Genomic DNA, 22558 nt, shown 5'->3' on the forward strand with positions numbered 1-22558 from the left:
ATATATGGTTGGATAGGCTCTGATACCATTTGTAATGCCTCAATGGAAGATTTAAACTACATGATTTATATTCTCAAATAACTAGTCAATGATATAATTTGACCTTCATTGGAATCTTATAAAGAATAAAAACTTCTTATTCCCAAATAATGTAAAATCTCATATACCATCTATTATTATTTTTATTATATGGGGTATTACACATATGAGATAAAATGAGATATTTTAAATAGTAATGAATAAAATATTGTTATAATATAAGTTTTTAATATTAATTTTGTATTGAGATTTAAAAATGTTAAATTATTTATTATATTTTGTATAGAAATTTGAAAAAATTATAATTATTATATGAGATGAGATGGGATGAGATTGTTTAGTTTTTAGTAACCAATCTAGGCTCTGTATAATAACTCAAAATGGTGTCTTCTAGAATCAAGTCTATGCGTGTGTTTTGATTCCAATCAAAATGCTACGTTTAGTGATTCCTATGTAAACAATGCATTAGGACCATAAAATGGAACAGTGCGTACGTTTGAGTAGCTAAAAACACTGCATTGTAGTCTATGACCTATTGCATGTCATTTACTGTTTCTTTTGTTTATTTTCTCGTCTGTCAGGGCATTCGCAATGGTCTAGCCATTTCCAAGTCTAAATTTTGGCTAGAATTGCAAATTTTAGCTAGAACTAAAACTTTTAGATAAGTCTGATCACATTGAACTAGCCATTTTGAAATAAAAATAATAATATAATATTTATATATTTAAATAACAGTTTTAAATACACAAACACAAAACACTAGACCGAGTGGCAGACTTGCATGAATTACTATAAAACAAAAATGAAAACAAAGACTTGCATGAGAGGCATGCGATGGAGCTGGGTGGCCCACAAGTGGCGACGGAGCTGGGAGGCCCACAAGTGGCTGGACGGAGGTCAGCTGCGCCAAAAGAAAACGCCGTCGATCTGCATGGCCCCGTGACTGAGAGAGAGATAGAGTGATCATCAGAGAGAGAACGGAGATGAATTTGGAAAACAGTGAGCACGGCGTTGAGGGGAAGAACCTCACTGTGAGACGCGGCCGTTAGTGCTGCTGACGTGCAGTACTCGGCGGCATCTTCTGAGGCGATGTGGAGGTGCAACGGTGTAAGCGAGGCTCCGGTTGGCAGCCCTGTTTTTATTTCCTAAAAATAGAGGTCATTGGTCAATGACAGTGAGGTTCTCCAAAACTGAAAACGAAAGCACTGATGTGCGATGGAGCTGGGCGGCTGGACGGAGGTCGGTTGCGCCAGAAGAAAATGAAAACGAAGAGATGGGAGACGAGAGATGGGAGAACGAAAACAAAAATGAAAGCACTCTGTTTTGAGGTTGACCAATTACTGAAAACGAAAACACTTCGGGACAGTTTGGACGACATAGACGACGGAGAGACGGGAGAAGCTTGGGTTGAAGAAGGGAATGCTGTTTCGGGAGGAAGAAACAATTTCTGGAAAAATGGTTTCTGCAAAAATGGTTTCTGGAAAAAGGAAGAAGAGAAAGAGGAAGTGCGGAGGGAATGGTTCGGGATGAAGAAAGAGAATAAAATGAGTGAATTTAACCGAAAGAAAAATAATATAAAATATTAGATGACACCGTAACAGTACCTCGCCAAGTCTGGCGAGGACTTAACATTTACTATATATAAATCTCAAACTTTCACAATTATACCAAGGCCAATGCAGTTGTTTTATTTCATTTTTACGTTTAACTTAGACTTGCATTGGCAAATGGCTAGGCTATTGCCAATGCTCTCATGAGTTAATTACAATGTCAGAATAGCTAAGGGGAGGGGGGGAAAAGAATCATAATAGTCTAGACAATTGTATTTTTGAAGGAAAAATTTAGTTGAAAGTATAATTACGTATTAATATGTGCATTAATTTAATGTAATTGGTTAAAAAATAGATTTTATTGAAAATAATGCTAATTTAAATTTTGAATATAAAAGAATCAATATTGATATCCAGATTAATACGCGACTTTGTTTATATGTAGCAAAACTCATTCCTGAAAACCTTTAGAGACCAGTTGAGTTGTCTCGAAAACCCTAACAATTTGAATGAATGTATGACTATTTCATTTTCATCTTCTTCTTCCTTCTAAAGTTACTATGTTAATCCATTCTTCTACAAAATAATCTGTCTAGGGACATAAAAAACCCAAAGAAAATAAAGTATGAAAACATGCTGGCAAGGAATGGTAAACCAAGTCGAGGGGGGCATAGATCCCATCGGCAGGAGGCCAGTATGAGGTCTCCAAGGGCTAGAAATGGTGGAATGTGGGAAAGGGCAGTGCCATGGATGGGGTATATGTGGGCAACAAAAATGAAAACAAAAACCAGGGAACGAGGAAGAATAAACAAATGTTTAAAATACTCATAATAAATTTTATAGATCTCAAGTCAGTGTTTATATCAAAGAAAAATTTAGTTACAAGCATAATCGAGTACTAATATGTGTATCAATTTGATTAGATAAAAAGTAAATTTTATTAAAAATAGTATTAATTTAAGTTTTAAATCTAAAAGAATTAATATTAATATAAAGATTAACATCTAATTTTAGTCATACATAGTAAAACTCATGAGAAATGCTACACATCATCCTACACCACACACTTTATATATTAAAATATTATTTTTTATTTTTTTTATTTTTTATTTTATTTTATTCTTATTAAACTAATTAAATAATTTTATTTATCATCCACACACTACATATTTATTATAAAAAAAATGAAAAAAAATTAAAATAAATGTGATGTGTGAAGTGTGAGAATGACAAATAGATTTTTCCAAAACTCATACGTCAAAAGAGTTTGTAACTATCGCATGAGTTAGGGCGACATTGGAAAGGTGTTCAATTAAGAACCGGATGTAGGGGCTTTTAACCTTGACTAATCAACCTTAAGAAACAAAGTACAATCTTGTTTCCCACGTGTCGAATAATTATCCGATGATACTAACGATAAAATATCTTGCAGAGTGGAGATTTTAACCTACACCATTCAAAGTTGTGGTCGTGCCAATTTGCCTCCTAAGAGCATTCTCGCTTACTCAAAAATAAATACAAATCAAAATTTGGTTAACGATCCTTAAAATTGTTTAGAAAGAGGCAAAAAATAAATATTTTGGTTGCTAGCTATAGTAATTCTCTATATTTGCATGGTTAATGTTCACCCTCTATTGAATAATTTATATTAATTTATCTCTCATTTTATTGCTTCAACTGTTGTACCACTAATTATTTTTTTTTACATATATATGGTGTTTGGATTCATACAATTTACAATAAATTTAAATTATAAAATATGAAAAAAATAAATTATAAAAAAGTTATAAAAAATAAATTAATAATATCTTATTATTATTTTGATTAATAAATTAATAATTCAATGTATAAATATAATAAATAAAAGATAAAAGATGTAATTTCAGTTAAATTTTTTAAGTTTTACTTTGTCCAATTCAACTTGAATGCTCTAAACAATCACTCCTATGCACCAAACGCTCATGAAAGGCTGTGCTGTCCGTTGTGCCTCTAAAAAAAAAATCTAGTTACAATCATAACTGCACTCTAATATATATATTAACGTAATGTGATTGATAAAAAAATAAATTTTATTAAAAATAATATTAAATTAAATTTTAAATATAAAAAAATTAATATTAATATATAAATTAATACGCGATTTTACTTATTCGTCTAAAAGTCAAGTTAATTTTTTTTCGGCCCAAATAGTCCACAATCTTAAATTCTGAAACGGCGTCGTTGCTCCTTGATGGGAAAATAGGCTAGTTTCACTCCGACGCTCGCGCACGCCGACTTCTGAGCTGTATCTCAAGCGCCTTCTCTCCGATTTTGCTTCACAAGGCAGTCCGGGTAAGTAAGCGTTGGCATTCATGTATCGCTGCACTCTAAATTCTTTCGGACGTTTCCATTTCTAAGATCAAATTTGTTAACCGAATCGAAACTCTATGAAATTCGTACGGTGAAGGAGTTTTTCGCATTATTTGCTGCTTGAATGGTATTCTTTACAGTCTTTAATCTTTATTCGATAAAATTAAGCTATTTGTGCTCAGTTTGATTATTTACATAATCCCTGAATTCTCTGTGTGGGTGTGACTGTGGGCACCTATGCCTGTTTCTCTGTCGATGCTAAATCAATGTATGTTCAAAACTGTGGAGGAAGCTCCATTCGAGGCCGTTATATTCCTTTTTTGTTAATTTTCACGCAACGGTAATCGTTTCTTATGCATAAAGGTCTCCTCTTTTTGGGTGATTTGTGGGATTTATTGGTAATTTTTCAATTCACACTTCTTCACAAGATTTTGGTAACCATCGTTTGCTTGTACTCTTTTGATGTCTACGGAGATCTCAGTTCGCTACTAGTATCCTCGGTGATATGTTATGTCTTGTCACCAACTTTTATTGTAGTAATAATCATTATTGCTTGGCACATTTTTGCATTTAGATAACGCGAATGCATGTGTTTACGTGTATGTTTGTTGAAGTATATACACGATATTTCACTATATCACTTGCTGGATATTCTCCGTCTGGTGGATTTTCCTTAACGTTGCTTATATTGTTTATTTCTTATTATAGATCCTGACTATAAAGAGTACCATAGAAGGCTGGACATGCAGATATGAAGACGATCTTAAGGAACATAGGTAAGATTGACTTATGTAGGTTCTTTATAGAGTAGTTGGATGTTTTTAGGGATTTTTTACAAAATTTCCCACGTTTTTTTTGTTTTTTTGGGTCTTCCATGAAGCTGAACATTTGTTTCTTTTGGTTGTGTTTTATGAACTATCATTGGGCTAAATGATTAAAAAGATCCATGTAGCCAGCCCCAGTGGTCGGTATCCAGGCATGGCTAAGCAAGACGGAGTTTATTATTATTTGACTATTTTACCTATAAAAAAAAATTATTTTTTCACAGGTATTATTTGGATATTTTGTAGGTGCTGTTTTATTTTAGTTTTTTTTTTTTTTTGTTGGGGGGGGGGGGGGGGGGGGGGGGGGGGCGCATTGGGCAATTCGTAATGATTTCTTGTCCCCTTACCATTGCATGTCCAAGCTGCCATTGAGAGACCTTGGTTCTAGTTTTATCGCATATGTTTTCTGTCTGTTGTCGTCTATCTTCATATAGGTTGACATATATCTGCTTATTTGTGGTGGGTGCAGGATTAGTATATCAAATTGATTTGGAATTTTACACCTTTTCTAAGAAGTTTTCGTTCTCATCTAATGGGTTTTCTTCTGAGCTAAATGGTAAAGCCATTCCCTTTATGGATGGGGCCAATCGAGGACATTCAAGAATAGTTCAGGGTGTGAGACAAGTAGTGGATGATGCGTGCAATATCTTGGAGGGTGGTACATGGGGGCCTGCCCTTGAGAATGCTCTGTGTGTGCTAGATGAAAAACCTAAACCCGAATTAGTAATTGGAGTCTTGAGGAGGCTGAAGGATATCAATATTGCAGTAAATTATTTTCGGTGGGCAGAGAGAAAAACTGACCAAGCACATTGTCCTGAAGCATACAATTCACTTCTAATGATTATGGCTAGGAGTAGAAAGTTTGATGGCTTGGTGGAGATTCTGGAAGAAATGAGTATTGCAGGATTTGGCCCGTCTAATAACACATGTGTTGAGTTGGTTGTAAGCTATATCAAGTTGCGGAAGTTTAGAGAAGCTTTTGATCTAATACAAACCATGAGAAAGTTTAAGTTCCGCCCTGCATTTTCGGCTTATACAAACCTTATTGGTGCTCTTGCTGCTGCTCATGAATCAGACCTCATGCTCACTCTTTTTCATCAAATGCAGGAGCTAGGTTATGAAGTAAGCGTTCATCTATTTACAACTCTTATTCGTGAATTCGCTATGCAGGACAGAGTTGATGCTGCTCTCTCCCTGTTGGATGAGATGAAGAATTGCTCTTGTGATGCTGATGTTGTTCTTTATAATGTCTGCATAGATTCTTTTGGAAAGATTGGGAAGGTTGATATGGCCTGGAAATTCTTTCACGAGATGAAAGCACATGGCTTGAGGCCTGACGATGTGACATATACAAGCATGATAGGGGTTCTTTGGAAAGCTGATAGACTGGATGAAGCTGTGGAGCTATTCGAAGAGATGGATAGCGGCAGGACAGTTCCTTGTGTGTATGCTTATAGCACCATGATCATGGGCTATGGTTCAGCTGGAAAGTTTGACGAAGCATATAATTTGCTTGAGAGGCAAAAACAAAAGGGGTGCATTCCGAGTGTGATTGCATATAATTGCATTCTTACATGCCTAGGAAAAAAGGGGAGAGTGGACGAGGCATTAAGAATCTTCAAGGAGATGAAGAAAGATGCTGCGCCCAACCTTTTCACCTACAATATTCTAATAGACATGCTTTGCAAGGCAGGAAAACTTGAGGATGCTCTAGGCATTCGGGATTCCATGGAAGTAGCTGGATTGTTTCCTAATGTTAGGACTGTCAATATAATGATAGATCGACTTTGCAAAGCTCAAAAACTGGATGAAGCTTGTTCTATATTTGAAGGAATTGATCATAAAGTTTGCACCCCTGATGGAGTTACATTTGGTTCTCTTATTGATGGTTTGGGCAAACATGGCAGAGTGGATGATGCCTACAAGCTATATGAAAAAATGTTAGATTCTAATAAGATTCCGGATGCTTTTGTATATACCTCCCTTATTAGGAATTTCTTTAAGTGTGGCAGGAAGGAGGATGGTCACAAGATATACAAAGAAATGGTACACAGGGGCTGTTCTCCTGACTTGATGTTGCTTAATACCTATATGGATTGTGTTTTCAAAGCTGGCGAAATTCAGAAAGGTAGGGCTTTGTTTGAGGAAATAAAGGCTCAAGGATTTATTCCGGATGTCAGGAGCTACTCAATCCTGATTCATGGCCTTGTGAAAGCAGGTTTTGCAAATGAAACTTACGAGCTGTTCTACACAATGAAGGAGCAAGGCTGTGTCATGGACACCCGTGCTTACAATACTGTTATTGATGGCTTCTGCAAGTCTGGTAAGGTTAATAAAGCATATCAACTGTTGGAGGAAATGACAACAAAGGGCCATCAACCAACTGTTGTTACCTATGGTTCTGTCATCGATGGGCTTGCTAAGATTGACAGGCTTGATGAAGCATACATGCTCTTTGAAGAAGCAAAATTTAAAGGAATAGAGTTAAATGAGGTGATATATAGTAGTCTTATTGATGGGTTTGGTAAGGTGGGTAGAATTGATGAAGCGTACTTGATCATGGAAGAGTTAATGCAAAAAGGTTTGACCCCTAATGTGTACACATGGAATTGCTTGCTTGATGCACTAGTGAAAGCTGAGGAAATTAATGAAGCCCTTGTGTGCTTTCAGTCAATGAAAGACTTGAAATGTACTCCCAACCACATAACTTACAGCATTCTCATCAATGGTCTTTGTAGGGTTAGAAAATTTAATAAGGCATTTGTGTTCTGGCAAGAGATGCAGAAGCAAGGGTTGAAGCCCAACACAATCACCTATACCACCATGATCTCAGGGCTTGCAAAGGCTGGAAACATAGAAGATGCAAATAAGCTTTTTGAGAGGTTTAAGGCGAGTGGGGGTATACCAGATTCTGCTTGTTATAATGCTATGATAGAAGGGTTAGCATTGCTTAATAGAGCAATGGATTCATATGCACTTTTTGAGGAAACTAGGTTGAAAGGTTGTAATATTCATACCAAAACGTGTGTTGTTCTCTTAGATGCACTGCATAAGGCTGAATGCCTTGAGCAGGCAGCATTTGTGGGTGCAGTGTTGAGAGAAACAGCAAAGTCTCAACACACTTCAAAACCCTGGTAATGGCGAGTATACGGAGAGCTTTGTTCTTGATGATGGTTCTTCACATGAATTACTTCATGGGGCTGAAGCTGCTCCCTTCAGAGGTACACTCTTATCTAATTAGTAGAGATTGAAGTTACAAGATGCATAAACGAATGAGGCTTACACCCGAGGGACGTTGGCATCCTTTCCAGCTGTCCAAATTTATACATTTCAAATACAACGCCCTAACTGTTTTATTCTTTCAGGAGCTCAAAACATAAAATGGTCAAGTCAGGAAGCCGCATGCATAAGTGGAGCTCCTACTCCTAACTTCTATGGGAGCTTGGTTTTTGTTTGTCTGATTCTCCATTTAACCCAGATCATTCACACCAACACCACCACCCCCCCCCCCCCCACAACCAAAAAAAAAAAAAACACCACCTAAAAAAAAGAAAAAAATACCCTGCATGAGTGTGCACCCTAATATTATTGTTAGAAGGAAGCGGATTCTTTTGGGCTTTGTGAGGAAAAAGAAGGGAGGGGCAGAGCAGAAACGTTCGTGAATGAACCTTAGCCACAAAGGTCGAAATACCTAATTGTTGAGTCTTATGCCCATGATTCTACTTACTGATGATAGTCCTTAATGGCTCTCTCAGAGATGCTTAAATTCTTCTATCAATTAGTCAGAAGGAACTTATCTAATGGATTGCCCCTGACCTTTTATTGATGCGTTATGGCTTCCAAGCATAAGAGTTGCATGTCAAACATGGGTGTATATGCCAATGAACACCGTCAGGACCTATAGATAGCATACTGCTATAAAGTTCATGTGGAAGTTTGAGCATGGGCTTGTTGTAAGATTGGATAAAGCGTCATTTTTCTTCTCTGTTGTGAACTATTTGGATCTAGTATAGTCTTATGTTTTGACCATCTTCTTTTGCCCTATCATTTTGCACAACGTATACTGTGGCAAGTGCTTTCTCACCAACACGAGAGGCCTCACCCTTTCTGGATTGGAAAGGAATTAAGACTCGTAGACTGTGGAATGTCTGGATTGGGAAACTAAAAACTAAGACTTTAGGGTGAATGTTCCATTCAAGTTCAAGTGTCTTTTTTTTTTTTTTTTTTTTCATATTTTTCCATTTTTGGTCCAATTTATCTGTGAATTCAAACCTAAAAAAAATAAAAAATAAAAAAAAATCAGCATGCATGCGAACGAGACCATTTCCAACCATCTAGCTGAATTGGATGATCAATTGAAAAGATATAGATACAACATTGAATGCTTTTATTTTGACTATAGCTTTTAAAAATCAAGGACCTTTGACCTGTATTACTTGAAAAAAGAAGCGGGGTTGATCATGCATGTACTTCACAACATTTAGGTCGGAGGTAAGATATTTTTTTGAGAGTTTAAATAAAATTATAGTTAAGAAGAAATGAGGTAAGATATTTTATTGAGTTAAATAAAATATTATAATATTAAGAAGATATGGGGTGAGATATTTTGTCAAGAATTAAATAAAATATTATTATAATATAATTTTTTAATACTAATTTTATTTTAAAATTTGAAAAAATTAAATTATTTATTATATTTTATGTAAAATTTTTAAAAAAAATTATAATAATTATATGAAATGAAATAAGATAGTTTGTTTTTATGTTACCAATCTAGCCCTAAATATCATCAACGTTTTAGAATGTTGCAGTAATCTAAAGAACCCAACGGTTGGGACATTTTTACGTAGTTAGCCATAAGTTGATTCTTGTTGAGCCCACTTGATTTTTAACGTAATGCTGGAAAAATGTAAGAAAAATAAAATATCGGATCTTTTATGAATGTAAAACTACCGTTATTCTTCCCCTTCGACATGAAAGAATTGCAACATGTAAATTTGGAACCAAAAAAAAATAGAAGATGCTTACGTAACTTTCATTTCTTGAAAGGTCTTTCCTCTGGGTTGGTGAAAACGAACACTCGATGATTAGAGCTACTCCAATAATACGTACATAATTTCAATATTGAAACCTTGACAGATCTCTTCCATCAGCCACCTACAGTGACACTACAGCACAAAAATCTAACGTTCTTCACGAAACATTGGTTTCCGAGGGTAATCAGAACGCAGCCAGGCTATTTTTTCCCGCTTAATTCCGTAGCAGAATTGCCACTATCAAAACTTCACCAGCAAAGGTAGAAATAACGCAAAGATGGAGGGAAGTGGTTGTTTACACCAACCATTGCCAAAAATAGAGGGAAGCGGCCTGGACACCATAGAGTGTGCAAAGATGAGAAACAATGTCTGCATTCTATCATGAATTGCGCATAGGGGCATTTTGATCTCCTTTAACCAAAGAGTGCAAAGCCATCTCCACATCAGCAAATGGTTGGCCTGCATAGAGCTGAAGCTGTCTCTTCTTCACAACAACTACCTTCATGGCATTTGCTTTTACTGCTTCATGAAGTTCCTGAACAATTTTTATTTCATTGTTGTCACTGAGGTTTCTAGAACTAAAATAAATGGAATATAGGGATGGATTATCATGACCTACTCCAGAATGAAGCAAAACCCCACAAATTGTGTTAAACATAGAGACTAAAAATACAGTATGCAAGTGTAAACCTTTTGAACAGCGAGTTTCATCTTCCCACTTGTTTGGCACAGCTTGCATAAATATGGCCTTTGCATGTCGGGGGATGTGCATGCTATATGCAAATGTAAAGTTATAAGGGTACCCAAATATGGTGGTTTACCTTTATTGATAAAGGAAGAATGTCAGCACTAAAATCATCCAGATCCTTAAAAAAATCTTCCAGTAGAAAACAGAAGTTACTGGCATCAGCACGATCCTCAAATGCAACAGTATAGGAAGAGTTACTTTGTTCCTCGGCCTGGGAACCAAACTTTAAGTTGTAAAATCCTGCCTGTCCTTCACGGTCAGAACCTCTACGCATAAATATAACCTAGAATTGGATAAATATCAACTTGATGATTAGTTGGAGTCTTGGAGATTGAAAATGCATATTATTGCTTAACATACTGCAAATGAAAGTTTGTAATAAAACACCAAAATCGTGTAGGATATATGTAACAGAACATTAATTTTTTTTTTTGTAAGTTGTAACAGAACATTAACTAACATCTAAGGAACAAGTATTTCTCATTTCATAATAAGTTAACATCAAGGGTCAGTATTTAAGCCTATATTTGCATTGCTTGTGAGTTAAACCAATTGGTTTCCAGTCTACGTTCTATGCTAATGGTAACATTTTACTTAACAGCACTAGAATCAGGCTTTATCCTATGAGAAAGAGTATGATCAAAACTTTTACAAAAATCAGTATTAAAAATCATATGAAAAGTGTTGGCAAATGTAGAAATGCAAATGACAGGAAGTTAAAATGAACAGTGAAAATCATACATCTCGCGCCCATTCATATCAAAGAGAAACTTGAAGAAGATGATATTCTAGAGCCTTGTGTCACAAACAGAAAATTATGAAGTTAGGCAATCCATGAAAAGATTGTCTATAAAATGAGCTCAACTTAAATGATGATTATGAATGAAAGGCAGTAATTCAGCAAGTGGGGAGAAGAAACTGGCCAAGATGGTTCGGTCAAGTCATAAAGTCAAAACATGTAAAAACTAAACAATATGGATCTCACATCTGCAATGATAGCACAACCACTTTCTAACATTACTATATAGAGAGAAGTAGAGTGAAGAGAGTTTTGGTCACGCACTAGAACATAAGGAAGATTCAACCACCAGAAATCTGTCTCAATGTTTGATTGCTTGTCTTTGAACTTGTTGGCCAGCATCCGATCCCCAACTTCTCTGTGTTTTGAACTGTCATTTCTGTTCAACACAGCACGCTTATCAGATTTCATGGGAGTTTCCCGGTTTCTTCTTCTGAGTCTTGGAGAATGTTGACTCCCCAGCATTGCTGATTGTTGCAAATTTTCTACTTCAACTGAAGGCCTCTCTAGGCTAGATTCCTGGACAACACCTAAAAACTTAACAATTAATTGAGTGAATGTATCAAATGTAAAATAATGTCTACATGAGCTTCGTTTGTTACAGATAATCCAGGAAGCAGAAGATAGCCACCACCAATTTTTTACTGATTACATATAGTTGAGAATTTTAGTAAACTTTAAACCATACCATTAATGGCCATTAACTGCAATGGGATGTCCCTATGATCTCCGATTAATGATAGAGTTGAGAAACAAAAAAGCATATATTTCCATTTGTTAAACCACGATATAAGCAAAACTTTTTAATCCTTGGGAATTCTGGTAACATTACCAGTTCTCCGTTCAGCATTTCCAACTCCAATTTCCATTCCCAAATTCGATCCCTGCCTTTCTTCCTTCAACACCTTCCCATCTTTTTTCGATGATGTTGAATCTTGAGTTAGTGATATCATTTCATCATCTTCCTTTACAGTCCCGTAAGTGCTTTCAGGATTATCACTATGCCGTCGCTCTAGCTGCTGTTCAAGGTCCAATAATTCTACACCGTCATCACTGACAGTTCCATCTCCGCGTATTCTACCTGCACGATCCGAGCTTCTCTTTTTCTTGTTAGGCACTTTACGATCTCCAGTACCTTGAAAACCGTTAGGACCATTAATTGACTTCGTTGAAGGGCTTCTAAATTTTAACTTTTTCTTAAACATCAAGGCCCCATTCGAACCTTTCGAATCCAATTTATCCCTATTTGCCCCATTTTCAATCTTCCCAGACTTCCCAAGATAATTAACATAAGATCCCGGTAACTTCTCTGGAAGCGAATCCAACCTCTTCTGCAAGTTATTCAATGTTGCACTCATTTCTTTCTCAATGCCCGCTCTCTGCCTAGATATCGCAGTCTCTTCGTCAATTTCATCCTCGTCTTCATCATCTTCCTCCTCCACCTTTGCCTCACTCTTCCGCGCTTCCCTAGCCATTGCTCTTATTTCTTCAATTTTCCTTTCCAATTCAGAGTCATGCGCAAAAACCGCGTTGCTTGCACCAGATATGATTCCATTTTTATTCGCAAAGAGTTTCCCTTTGTTGCTTTCGGTACTGCTCGAATCCAAATTCCTTTCTTTTCTATCAGAATTGCCACTTCCCATTATCCAAACCGAACATACTGTTTGTAACACGAAGATCCCAACAAAATACGCACCGTATTTTAGGACGGACCCAGCCGAAAGTTTACCGAAAATGCCATCGTATTTAGCAGATGTCTCGGACACTCGAAATTCCTCAACTTTATCGCCCTCTCCGGGGTCGGCAGCTGCCTTTGTGTCGCCAGAGACTTGTTCGGTTAGGGACTCAAAATCTAGGTGAGTCTCGGTTTTGGTTTCGGGAGATATGATGGGAATTACGGGGTTTAGCGAGGGTTTAGTTAGGGTTTTGAGAATCTTGGGGCGGAGAGAGTTTTTTCTCCTCGTGGGTTTTCGAAGAGATGCCGCTACTAATGGCTTTGTTCGTGTGGCAGCGGTAGAGTTAACAGAGGGTGAGAGGGACGAGAAGGTGGCGCAACCCGGAGCTGCCATTGCTCATGTGGAAAGAAGAATTCAGCTAAGAGAACTGGACTGGGCGAAAACACACTGCTTCATGGTAACGGGCGACGAGGGCGCTTAGAGTTTTGACTTGATTGAGTCATCCCCGAAAAGCCCAGTGAAAGCCCGGCCCATGAGGTTCTGACTTGATGGTAATTATTATTTGAAAAATTATGAAGTCTTTTCAAATTATAGATTTTATGATACTTCATTAGTCCATTTGATTATTACTAAAATTAAAATTATTTATATTAATATAGAATTCAAATAATACAAAATTTTAAAAGAAGTGTAGGATATGAGTACTTACTTTTTAAGAAGACTTCATATATTTAAGAATAGTTTGAATATCGATTTTCAGATAAAACTTTCAGAGATGGAGTTTTTAAAAAAATATTGCCAAATAAGTGAGTTTCACTAAGGGTTTATTTGAAGTTGTGGTAGTAGTCTTAAAAAGTATTTAAATAGTCTTAAAAATTATTTAATGAAAAAAAAATTAGATTATTTGAATATTACATATTAAAGTACTTTTAATTTTAAATAAGTTAAAAAGTATATTTAAGGAAAAAATCAATTGCATGTTTGAGATTATGGTGAGAAATATACCTTATAACTTTAGAGCTTGTAATTTATAACCTAAGTAATAAATTCTACTATTAAAAAGTTATTTACTATTTATAAATCATATATTTAAAATACTTCAAAACACGTTACGTTTCTTTGTTTGGAAACAAATTAAAAAGTGCTTTTTGAGATAGAAATGAAGATTATTTGAAATTTTAAAGAACGTTACCATATTTTTAAAAATTTAAAAGTTGTAATTATTTTAAAGTTGTATGGGTATTTTCATCAATTAATAGTCTTTTTAAAATTTAAATTACGTTCCACATTATCTAAAAATCACATTCGAGGAAAAGTATTAAAATGCATTTTTTAGCTTATTTGAAATTAAAATTACTTTAATATGTAATATTCAAACAACCTAATTTTTATATCAAAGAGTTTTTAATATTATTTAAGCATTTTTTAAGACTCATACATACTGCAACCCCAAACAAGCCTCAGGCCTCCAAATGATGATTTTCTTCAAACATATTTTTTCCAGAAAATACAAAATGTCAGAATGTAATTCGAATTTTAAAAAACTATCAATAGACAAAAATACTCATATAATTTTAAGATAATTATAATTTTTAAACTTTCAAGTATATGGTTATAATATTTGAAAATTTAAATAATCGTCATTTATACCTCATAAAGCATTTTTTAGATTTGTTTCAAAATAAACGTAATATGTTTAAAAATGTTTTAAATAAGAATTCTGCTACTTACATATATTTTTGCATAACTCTTATGCACTTCACTGATGTGATTGGCAAAAAATAATTATTTTATATTAAAAAAATAACGCTACTAATCATATTAGTGAAGTACACAAATGAGTACATAAAAGTTACTACATATAAAATTTTTGTTTAAGTATATGGTTACTACAATAAACAAAATTTTAGTAATAAAACTTGTTACTTAAATTATAAATCCTAAAACTATATGGTATATTTTTCATCGTAATTTTAAATATGCACTAAAAATATGTCCTGACTTGAGAAAGTTTCATAAAAAAAAATTTAATGGACTTAAAAAAATAGCAAATCCATTAAAAATATGTTTAGTAAGAAGATTTTTGTAAAAATTATTATGTTTTTATTTTTTGGTTATGAAAATCAAAATAATTCTTTTGATGATAATTATTTTCGATTTTATTTTAATAGATTTAAGAGTGAAAAAGATTCGAAAGAATAAGAGCATTCACATTGGTTTAGGCATATGCATATGTAAAATCACATCTTTTGAAGATCCAATTTGCCACACAAGCAAAATTTCCACATTGGCTTATGCAAATTTGAGACAAAATAATAATAAAATATTATCATTTTATTTTATTTTTTTTGCTTTTTTTTTAATAGGATTTGATATTCAAATATGTAAAATATTTAAGTAAAATATTTTTTGGGGAGTGAATGAGTAAAATATGTAGTAAAATATTTAAAGGTAAAATATGTAGAAAGAGAGTGGGAGGAGAGAAAAAGAATGAATAAAATATGTTTTGGAGAGTGAATAGTAGATCTTTAAACATGTAAAGGTACTGTTCATAGCTATGTAAATATTTGAAGATGCATAATCTAATGTAGATGAATTTAGGCTCATATTATGCAAATATGACTTTGCATATGCATATGCATAGACCAATGTGAATGCTCTAACCATTGCCTGGTAGGGTTGGATAACGGGTAGTCTGCAATCTTGCCAGTAAGTAGTCTGCCACGTGTCCTTTAAAATCTATTAAATTGTTGGAGTGATGCAAAGCTTTGGATAAATCATTTTTCCAGATTCGGAAGCCTTCTTGACGGCATCATATTTCTTTAAAAAAAAAAAAAAAAAACAAAGGTTAGCAACCTTCCTGTTCTACACAATGCCTCAGTGGATACACCTTCATGATATCCCGACTACTTTTAAAAAATTAATTAAGAACTTGTTTGAAATTGAATTTGAAAAAATAAAAAGTACTTTTACTTATTTAAAAGCTCTTTTAAAGAAAAAAAATATATTTAATAAATTTATAAAAAATACTTTAATCACTTAAAAAAATTAAAAATTTACTTTTTAAAAAGGCACCAAATTGAAGTTTTTATTGAAAAATTCCATATATTTTAAAAAAATTAATATAACTAATTTTAAAAATATTTTAGAGATATGGTTACCAAACAATAAAATGAATTTTTAATAATAAAGCTTGTTATTTAAGTTAAAAGTTAAAAATTATAAATCTTAAAGTTATAAGTTATATTTTTCATTACAATATCAAACATGCACTAAGTTATTTCCTATTTTGCAGAATTGAATTTTTCTGGTCTTTACTCTTTTCCTAAAAATAATGACATAACCATTTTCAATAGGGTAATTATTAATGTTTAGAAGCGCAAAGCCAATACAAGGCAGCCGAACCATGCTAAACGAAAATTACTCATAAAGAAGCGGGCCACCTGGCACGCGTTTATTCTAACCATGGAAGCTTAGAAACTTGGAGTCCCACACTGGGCGAATAAGGAGAGCCGAGGCCGAACATGCAGCTATAAATTGAGAGAGGCGCAGCTAAACAATTCATACCTTTCTCGGCCTTTTGGCTAAGATCAAGTGTAGTATCTGTTCTTATCAGTTTAATATCTGATACGTGGTCCAATGGACCACACGATATTAAATTAATTTTTTTAGGGGGAAGGCCCGCTACAGCAGCTTGCTGCTGGGGCCTTCGAGCGTCGCCCATGCGTTGCACTACTGCACGGGCCCGGCGCACCCCACCCAATTCAAGTTGAACGATTCTCGATGTGCCCACTTTTCTGGTTAGTAATTCCACCCATGAGTTTTGGACTTGTGATCAATGGATTATGTACCATCAAATTCCTGTAACGCTTCTGGTTCAAAGATTTATTTATCGAGAGATTTTACGATTAGTGAGTCCCTATCCATATTAGGTTCAAATTTAATCAGTTAATTCATTGAGAAATATTATACATCATCTTACATCACATATTTTATATATTAAAATATTATTTTTTATTTTTTTTATTCTTATTAAACTAATTAAATTATTTGATTTATCATCCACACACTATATATTTATTATAAAAAAAAAAAATTAAAATAAATATGATGTGTGAAGTGTGAGGATGACAAATAAATTTTTCCTAATTCATTTACCAGCGAACTGCTACACCGATTAATTGTTTGGGAATAACAATTATTATTAAATAAAAAGACTGCATACCCTTATCTTTGCAGACTACACCGATTATTGATCGCTTGAAAGAACTATAAAGGAATTTTTTCTCAGCCAAGAAAAGGAGATAAATCTGCACTCTGCAGTCCCACAATTATTTTTTTTTGACCTTTTTCAAAAGAAAAAATATAGTTGTAAGCATAATTGTTCATTAATCTGTGTACTAATATGATGTGATTGGTCAAAAAGTAGATTTTATTAAAAACAGTATTAATTTAAATTTTAAGTATGAATAAATCAGTATTGATACACAAATTAGTGCGCAACTACGCTTGTATGTAGTAAAACTATTTTCAAAATCAGCTAAACTATTTTCAAAATCAGCTGAGTACAACAAGAAGGTTTTTGGTAGGAACGAATTATAGGTTTAAAAATTTTACTCGCCATCTTTATATTATATATAATATTATTGATTTATTTTTATTAAATACGTAATATATGAATAATGATTAAAAAAATTTAATTAATTTAGAAAGAATTAAATAAAATAAATATAGTACTTAGTTTGTGGTGATGAGTTACAAAGTTAGTTTTGGCTTATAGCCTGAACCACGATGGTCCACGACGCTCATGCGTGGCTCTCTCCTTGCCCTCTTTCACCAAACTCAAACCCCAGCTGAACAGTCCAACCTGTCTTGTAACCCTACACCGACACACAAACTTGTAATAACTCAGAAAAAGGGAAATTCCTTTTATAAAGACAAAGCATTGAGCAATATGAACAACTGTTAACATTGTTGCTTTGGATTTTTTCTCTCTCTCTTCAACAAAACCACAAGTTACTAAAATGGGGAAGTTGAAAAAACAAGGGTCTTGGAACATTTTTGCTTTGTCTTCTGTGTTTTTTCTTGGTTTCGAGGAGTAGCGTACTCGAACTCAAAAGCCATGTATGCAAAGGCTTACGTCCCTCTTTTCACAACAAAAGCTAACCCACGTAAGCGCGAGCTTTCCAGTTCATCGTCCGCGTCGACAGGTTCTCTCCCTATCCGAGCTCCTCCTACAATTGATTCTGATTCTGAATCTATTGGTGACAAAACTTCCAGTACCACTAGTAGTGGTGATGGTGATTACAACGGGTGTGAGTCGGATGAAGCCTTTCTGATTGGGGAGGAGTTCGAGATGGCGTCGGAGAGGCCATGGGTGGCGGACCCAGATGAGGAAGCCATAGACAGTGAAAGTTTCGAACTTTCCAGACCTTTTGTGGCAGACCCAGATAGGAAAAGCTTGGGGAATTCTATTGAGAATGAGGACGAGAACGGTGATGTTGTGCGTGAATATGGCCCTGTTGTTGAACCAATTTTGGTGGATAATCTGAACTTGAACCGGGTCATGCCCAAAGCCCGGTTGTCTGTGGACGATGATGAGGAGGAGGAAATGGTGAGTGCAGATGATGAACATAGTGAGTTTTCAGGTACAGTGAGGGTTCCGGGTATTGATGTGTTGGGGAAGATTGGTGGTGCTCCTACAGTCAAGGCATTAGGTGTTGACGAGGATGAGTTAGTGGAGTGGAGGGATTCTTTAATTGTTAAACAATATGAGCCTGCAATAAGCATCAAGGTTGTGGAAGCTGAGGTGTCAGATGAATTAGTTGGAGCCCAATTTGGAATTTTGGGTGTGAGAGAAGAGAGGGCATTGAAGGAGTCTGGTGAGGATTCTGTATGGGCCGAGGTGATTCAAGACATGGGTCCTGATGTTGCCGAGATGTCTAATGTTGTTGAGTCTTTGATAGCAATTGGGGAATGTGAAATGGAGGAAAGTCAGAAGTTCAATGGGGATGTTGTGCATTCTGGCGAAGAAAAAGGAGTAGACAAGGAAGGGATTGAATTGGGAATGAATGAAGGGCAACGAGAGACCGTGGAATATAGTGAGAATGGTGCTGTAACCATGAAATCGTCAACCCAAAGAGAACCATTGGCAGATGCTGATGAGGCCACTGAAGCGAGGGACGAAACTTTTATTACGGTTAATGAAACTGATGTTGTTAGTTCAGATACTGAAGAATGTATTGATTTGGATTTATTTGATGGGAATGGTAGTCTCACTTGGCTCGAGAAGCAGAGTGCTGCAACAAATGGTTTTGCTAAGACCATAAAACCTAGTCTCCTGGGGTCGACTTTCAGTGATTTCATAACTTGTACCCAAGTTGAACTTAGCGATGCACCCAAGGGAAATGAGTTCGGTGATTCTCATTCATCCATGCCAATGAGTTCCAGTGTGGCCAATAATGTAAAACGATCTAACAAAGATGAAGCAAATTTTGATGCATGCACAATACAAGGAGCAGCAGAAGGGAATGAAGGTTCACTGTCTGTCGAAGATCCTCAAGGTTTGATTTTGGGAAGCTTTGAAATAGTCAAGAGTTTGATGCATGAATATGAGAAGAGGCAAAATTCCTCCTTACTTTTTGATGCAGAGGGTTCTCGGGATCATTCACAGAGAGTTGGTGGACAGATTGGCATTGACTCAGACAAGGAAGTAGGTGGAGATTGGGATGGTGAATGCAAGCAATTATTTGATTATGCAGAATTAGAGGCTTTTCTGAAAGTAGTAACTGTTGCTAACTCAGAGGAGCGTCCCACTGGTTTAGGTTCCTCATTCCATTCTATGAGACCTTCCTCAAGATTGAATCGCCCCAATTTTTTTTATTCAGACCTTAGATCCAGAGATGATTTTGAGGACAACCTCAGTGAAGAAGAAATGAAGAAGAAAGAGAAAATACAACTGATAAGAGTGAAATTCTTGAGGCTAGTACAGAGGCTTGGCATTTCTCTTGAAGATTCCCGAGTTTCAAGAGTTCTATACAGGTTGGCCCTGGATACAGGGAGGCACTCTAGTCAAATATCTAGTCTCGAATCAGCAGCAAAGAGGCTGGCTATGCAACTTGAAGCAGAGGGTAAAGATGATTTAGACTTCTCGTTAAATATTATGGTTATGGGCAAATGTGGTGTGGGGAAAAGTGCAACCATTAATTCCATTTTTGATGAGGAAAAGGCTATAGTTGGTGCATTTGAACCTGCCACAACAACTGTGAAAGAGATAGTCGGAACAATAGATGGTGTCAGGATAAGATTGCTTGACACACCAGGTCTTAGGTCTTCTTCAAGGGAACAATCTATTAATTTAAAAATATTAGCATCGATCAAGAAATTTTTGAGGAAATTCCCTCCAGACATTGTCCTCTATGTTGATCGTTTGGACACCAGCCAGATTGGAGATCTTATTGATTTTCCTTTGTTGAAGTCAATTACTCTCTCTCTTGGTTCATCAATATGGCTAAATGCTGTTGTCACTCTAACTCACGCTGCTTCTGCTTCCTCAGATGGACAATCTGGGTTGCCCCTAGACTATGATAAATTTGTTTTTGAACAATCCAAGGCTATTCAGCAATCCATCAATCAGGCAGTTGGTGATCTGGGTCCAATGAATCCAGGTCGCATACATCCCGTATGCCTAGTTGAGAACCATCCACCATGTCAAGAGAACAGGTCTGGACAAAGTGTGCTTCCTAATGGACTTATTTGGAGACCAAATTTATTATTGATGTTCTACTCGATAAAGATCTTATCTGAAGCAAATCCTATATCAATCCCATCTCCAACATACTTGTTGGCTTCCCTTTTGCAGCCATATGCTCATCCAAAACTCTCTGGTGATCTAGGAGGGGACGAAATGTACTCAGATATCAAGTTGGTGAATTTATTGGCCTCCGAGGAAGAAAATGAGTATGACCAGCTTCCACCATTCATGCCTCTGAGGAAATCTCAGGTTGCTGAGCTCAGCAAGAAGCAAAGAAAAGCTTACTTGGAGGAGTATGATTATCTGGTAAAACTCTTTCAAAAGAAGCAGTTGAAAAGGTCGAGGGAGATAAAGAAGAAACGCAAAGATGGTGGCAAAAATTACGCTTATGTGGAGGAAGATGACAAACAGGAGGATGAAAGTCCAGTGGATGTGCCAGCTCCCCCTTTACCTGACGTGACCCTCTCACCTTCCTTTGATGTAGATTATCCCACATTTAGATATCATTGTTTGGAGCCCGCATCTCAGCTTCATGTGAGATCAATTCCAGGCACTCACTACTGGGACCATGATCTTGGTTATGATGTTGTTATGCGTGAAAGATACAAAACAATTGCTGGGGCGACGGTTGAAAATGTGGCGGCTAGACTCAAAATTGAGGATCAAATCGCTGTTGGAAAGCGCTTGGTTTTGGCAGGAAGTATTGGAGTCGTCAGATCTCGAGGTAAAACAACGTGTGTTGACCACTCCACATTTGGTCTTTCTCTGGTGCAAGTGATGGGTGACATGTCTCTCATGGCCAATCTACGGTCTGAATTCTCAATCGGACGGAGTTCTAAAATGGCTATTCATGTTGGTTTGAATGAAAAACGAAGTGGGCAGATCACTTTCAGGACAAGCAGCTCCGAGCAACTCCAAATTGTACTCTTTAGCATCCTTCCAACGATTGCAGGCTTCATCTTTAGGCACATCTGTCCTAGGTTTGATTTGAAAAATTCAGAGGATGTCTAGGTGTTCTTTTCCTCAATTGTTGATTTTTCGAATGGGGCGAGCGCTCATAATAAACCAAGCCATTACCCTTCATGCTAACGTTTCGGTATGCAGTTCTTTTAGCTTATTTTGGCACGTGTTATGAAGTGTAACATTAGAGACAAGAAACCCACTTAGGTCTTTGGATTGTTTCTTAGTTTAGTTACGTATGTTCTCACGATCTCATCTTAAATTCAAACATAGCCTTAGTTATGATGATGTATTCATGTAAAATTTGAATCGCTATTTATTGTTACTTCTTTGAATGGAATAAAGATATTCTTCAATCACTTTAGGCGTATGAAGCCATGAAAACATTCGCTTAGGCCTTGTATATGTTACAAGGTATATCAGGTATTTTCAAATTTTTTTTTTCTAAACATGACTTAAATATAAAATATTTTTCAATTTCAAAATTTTAACCTTTTTTTTAAAATTATTAAAATTTTTTCAAACTTCTAAACAAAACATAAAAAATAATATAATGTCAAATCTTTAACTATTTTATTTAATCGTTATAATTTTTTTAACTTCTAAATAAAACACAAAAGTAATACAACTCTTTTTAAATTTTAAAATAAAAATTATATTAAAAATATTATATTCAAATAATTTTTAACTTTATAATATTCTTATTAATTTTTTTTCTCTCTCATTCTTAAAAATTCAATAAAACATCTTAATTCAAATATTTTACTATTATTTACCTATATTCTTAAATATTTGATATTTAAGAGTTTTGGTATTTGATATTG

At 35.3% G+C, this 22558-nt stretch overlaps 3 protein-coding genes and 1 non-coding gene across 6 annotated transcripts; 3 read left to right on the top strand and 1 right to left on the bottom strand.

Annotated features, from left to right (window-relative positions):
* Nucleotides 1-3780: 3780 nt before the first annotated feature.
* LOC122318790 (pentatricopeptide repeat-containing protein At3g06920) lies at nt 3781-8791 on the top strand. Of its 3 annotated transcripts, none has more exons than XR_006244908.1 (4): nt 3781-3920; nt 4647-4714; nt 5232-7983; nt 8128-8791. XR_006244908.1 is itself a non-coding variant. In XM_043136423.1 (3 exons), the coding sequence occupies exons 2-3, from the start codon at nt 4690-4692 to the stop codon at nt 7898-7900; spliced, it is 2694 nt and encodes an 897-aa protein (XP_042992357.1). In that variant the 5' UTR covers nt 3781-3920; nt 4647-4689; the 3' UTR covers nt 7901-8791. The 3 variants fall into 3 exon arrangements, 1 of the variants encoding a protein (XP_042992357.1); XR_006244909.1 differs by lacking the exon at nt 3781-3920 and adding an exon at nt 3927-4065; XM_043136423.1 differs by having other exon boundaries at nt 5232-8791.
* Nucleotides 8792-9771: 980 nt separating this feature from the next.
* On the bottom strand, nt 9772-13488 carry LOC122318801. Its single transcript, XM_043136439.1, has 4 exons — nt 12178-13488; nt 11610-11875; nt 10620-10829; nt 9772-10333 (listed from the first exon to the last, which is right to left on the bottom strand). Exons 1-4 carry the CDS (start codon nt 13412-13414, stop codon nt 10178-10180), a joined length of 1869 nt encoding a protein of 622 aa, XP_042992373.1. The 5' UTR covers nt 13415-13488; the 3' UTR covers nt 9772-10177.
* Nucleotides 13489-16584: 3096 nt separating this feature from the next.
* LOC122294186 lies at nt 16585-16780 on the top strand. The gene has a single exon (XR_006237549.1). It is a non-coding gene; the product is annotated as a U2 spliceosomal RNA (small nuclear RNA).
* Nucleotides 16781-17836: 1056 nt separating this feature from the next.
* On the top strand, nt 17837-22093 carry LOC122318807 (translocase of chloroplast 159, chloroplastic). The gene is made up of 2 exons (XM_043136450.1): nt 17837-19584; nt 19672-22093. Exons 1-2 carry the CDS (start codon nt 18144-18146, stop codon nt 21783-21785), a joined length of 3555 nt encoding a protein of 1184 aa, XP_042992384.1. The 5' UTR covers nt 17837-18143; the 3' UTR covers nt 21786-22093.
* Nucleotides 22094-22558: the final 465 nt, after the last annotated feature.

This window comes from Carya illinoinensis, chromosome 1 (genome assembly GCF_018687715.1).
Source record: "Carya illinoinensis cultivar Pawnee chromosome 1, C.illinoinensisPawnee_v1, whole genome shotgun sequence".
Classification (NCBI taxonomy): Eukaryota; Viridiplantae; Streptophyta; class Magnoliopsida; order Fagales; family Juglandaceae; genus Carya; species Carya illinoinensis.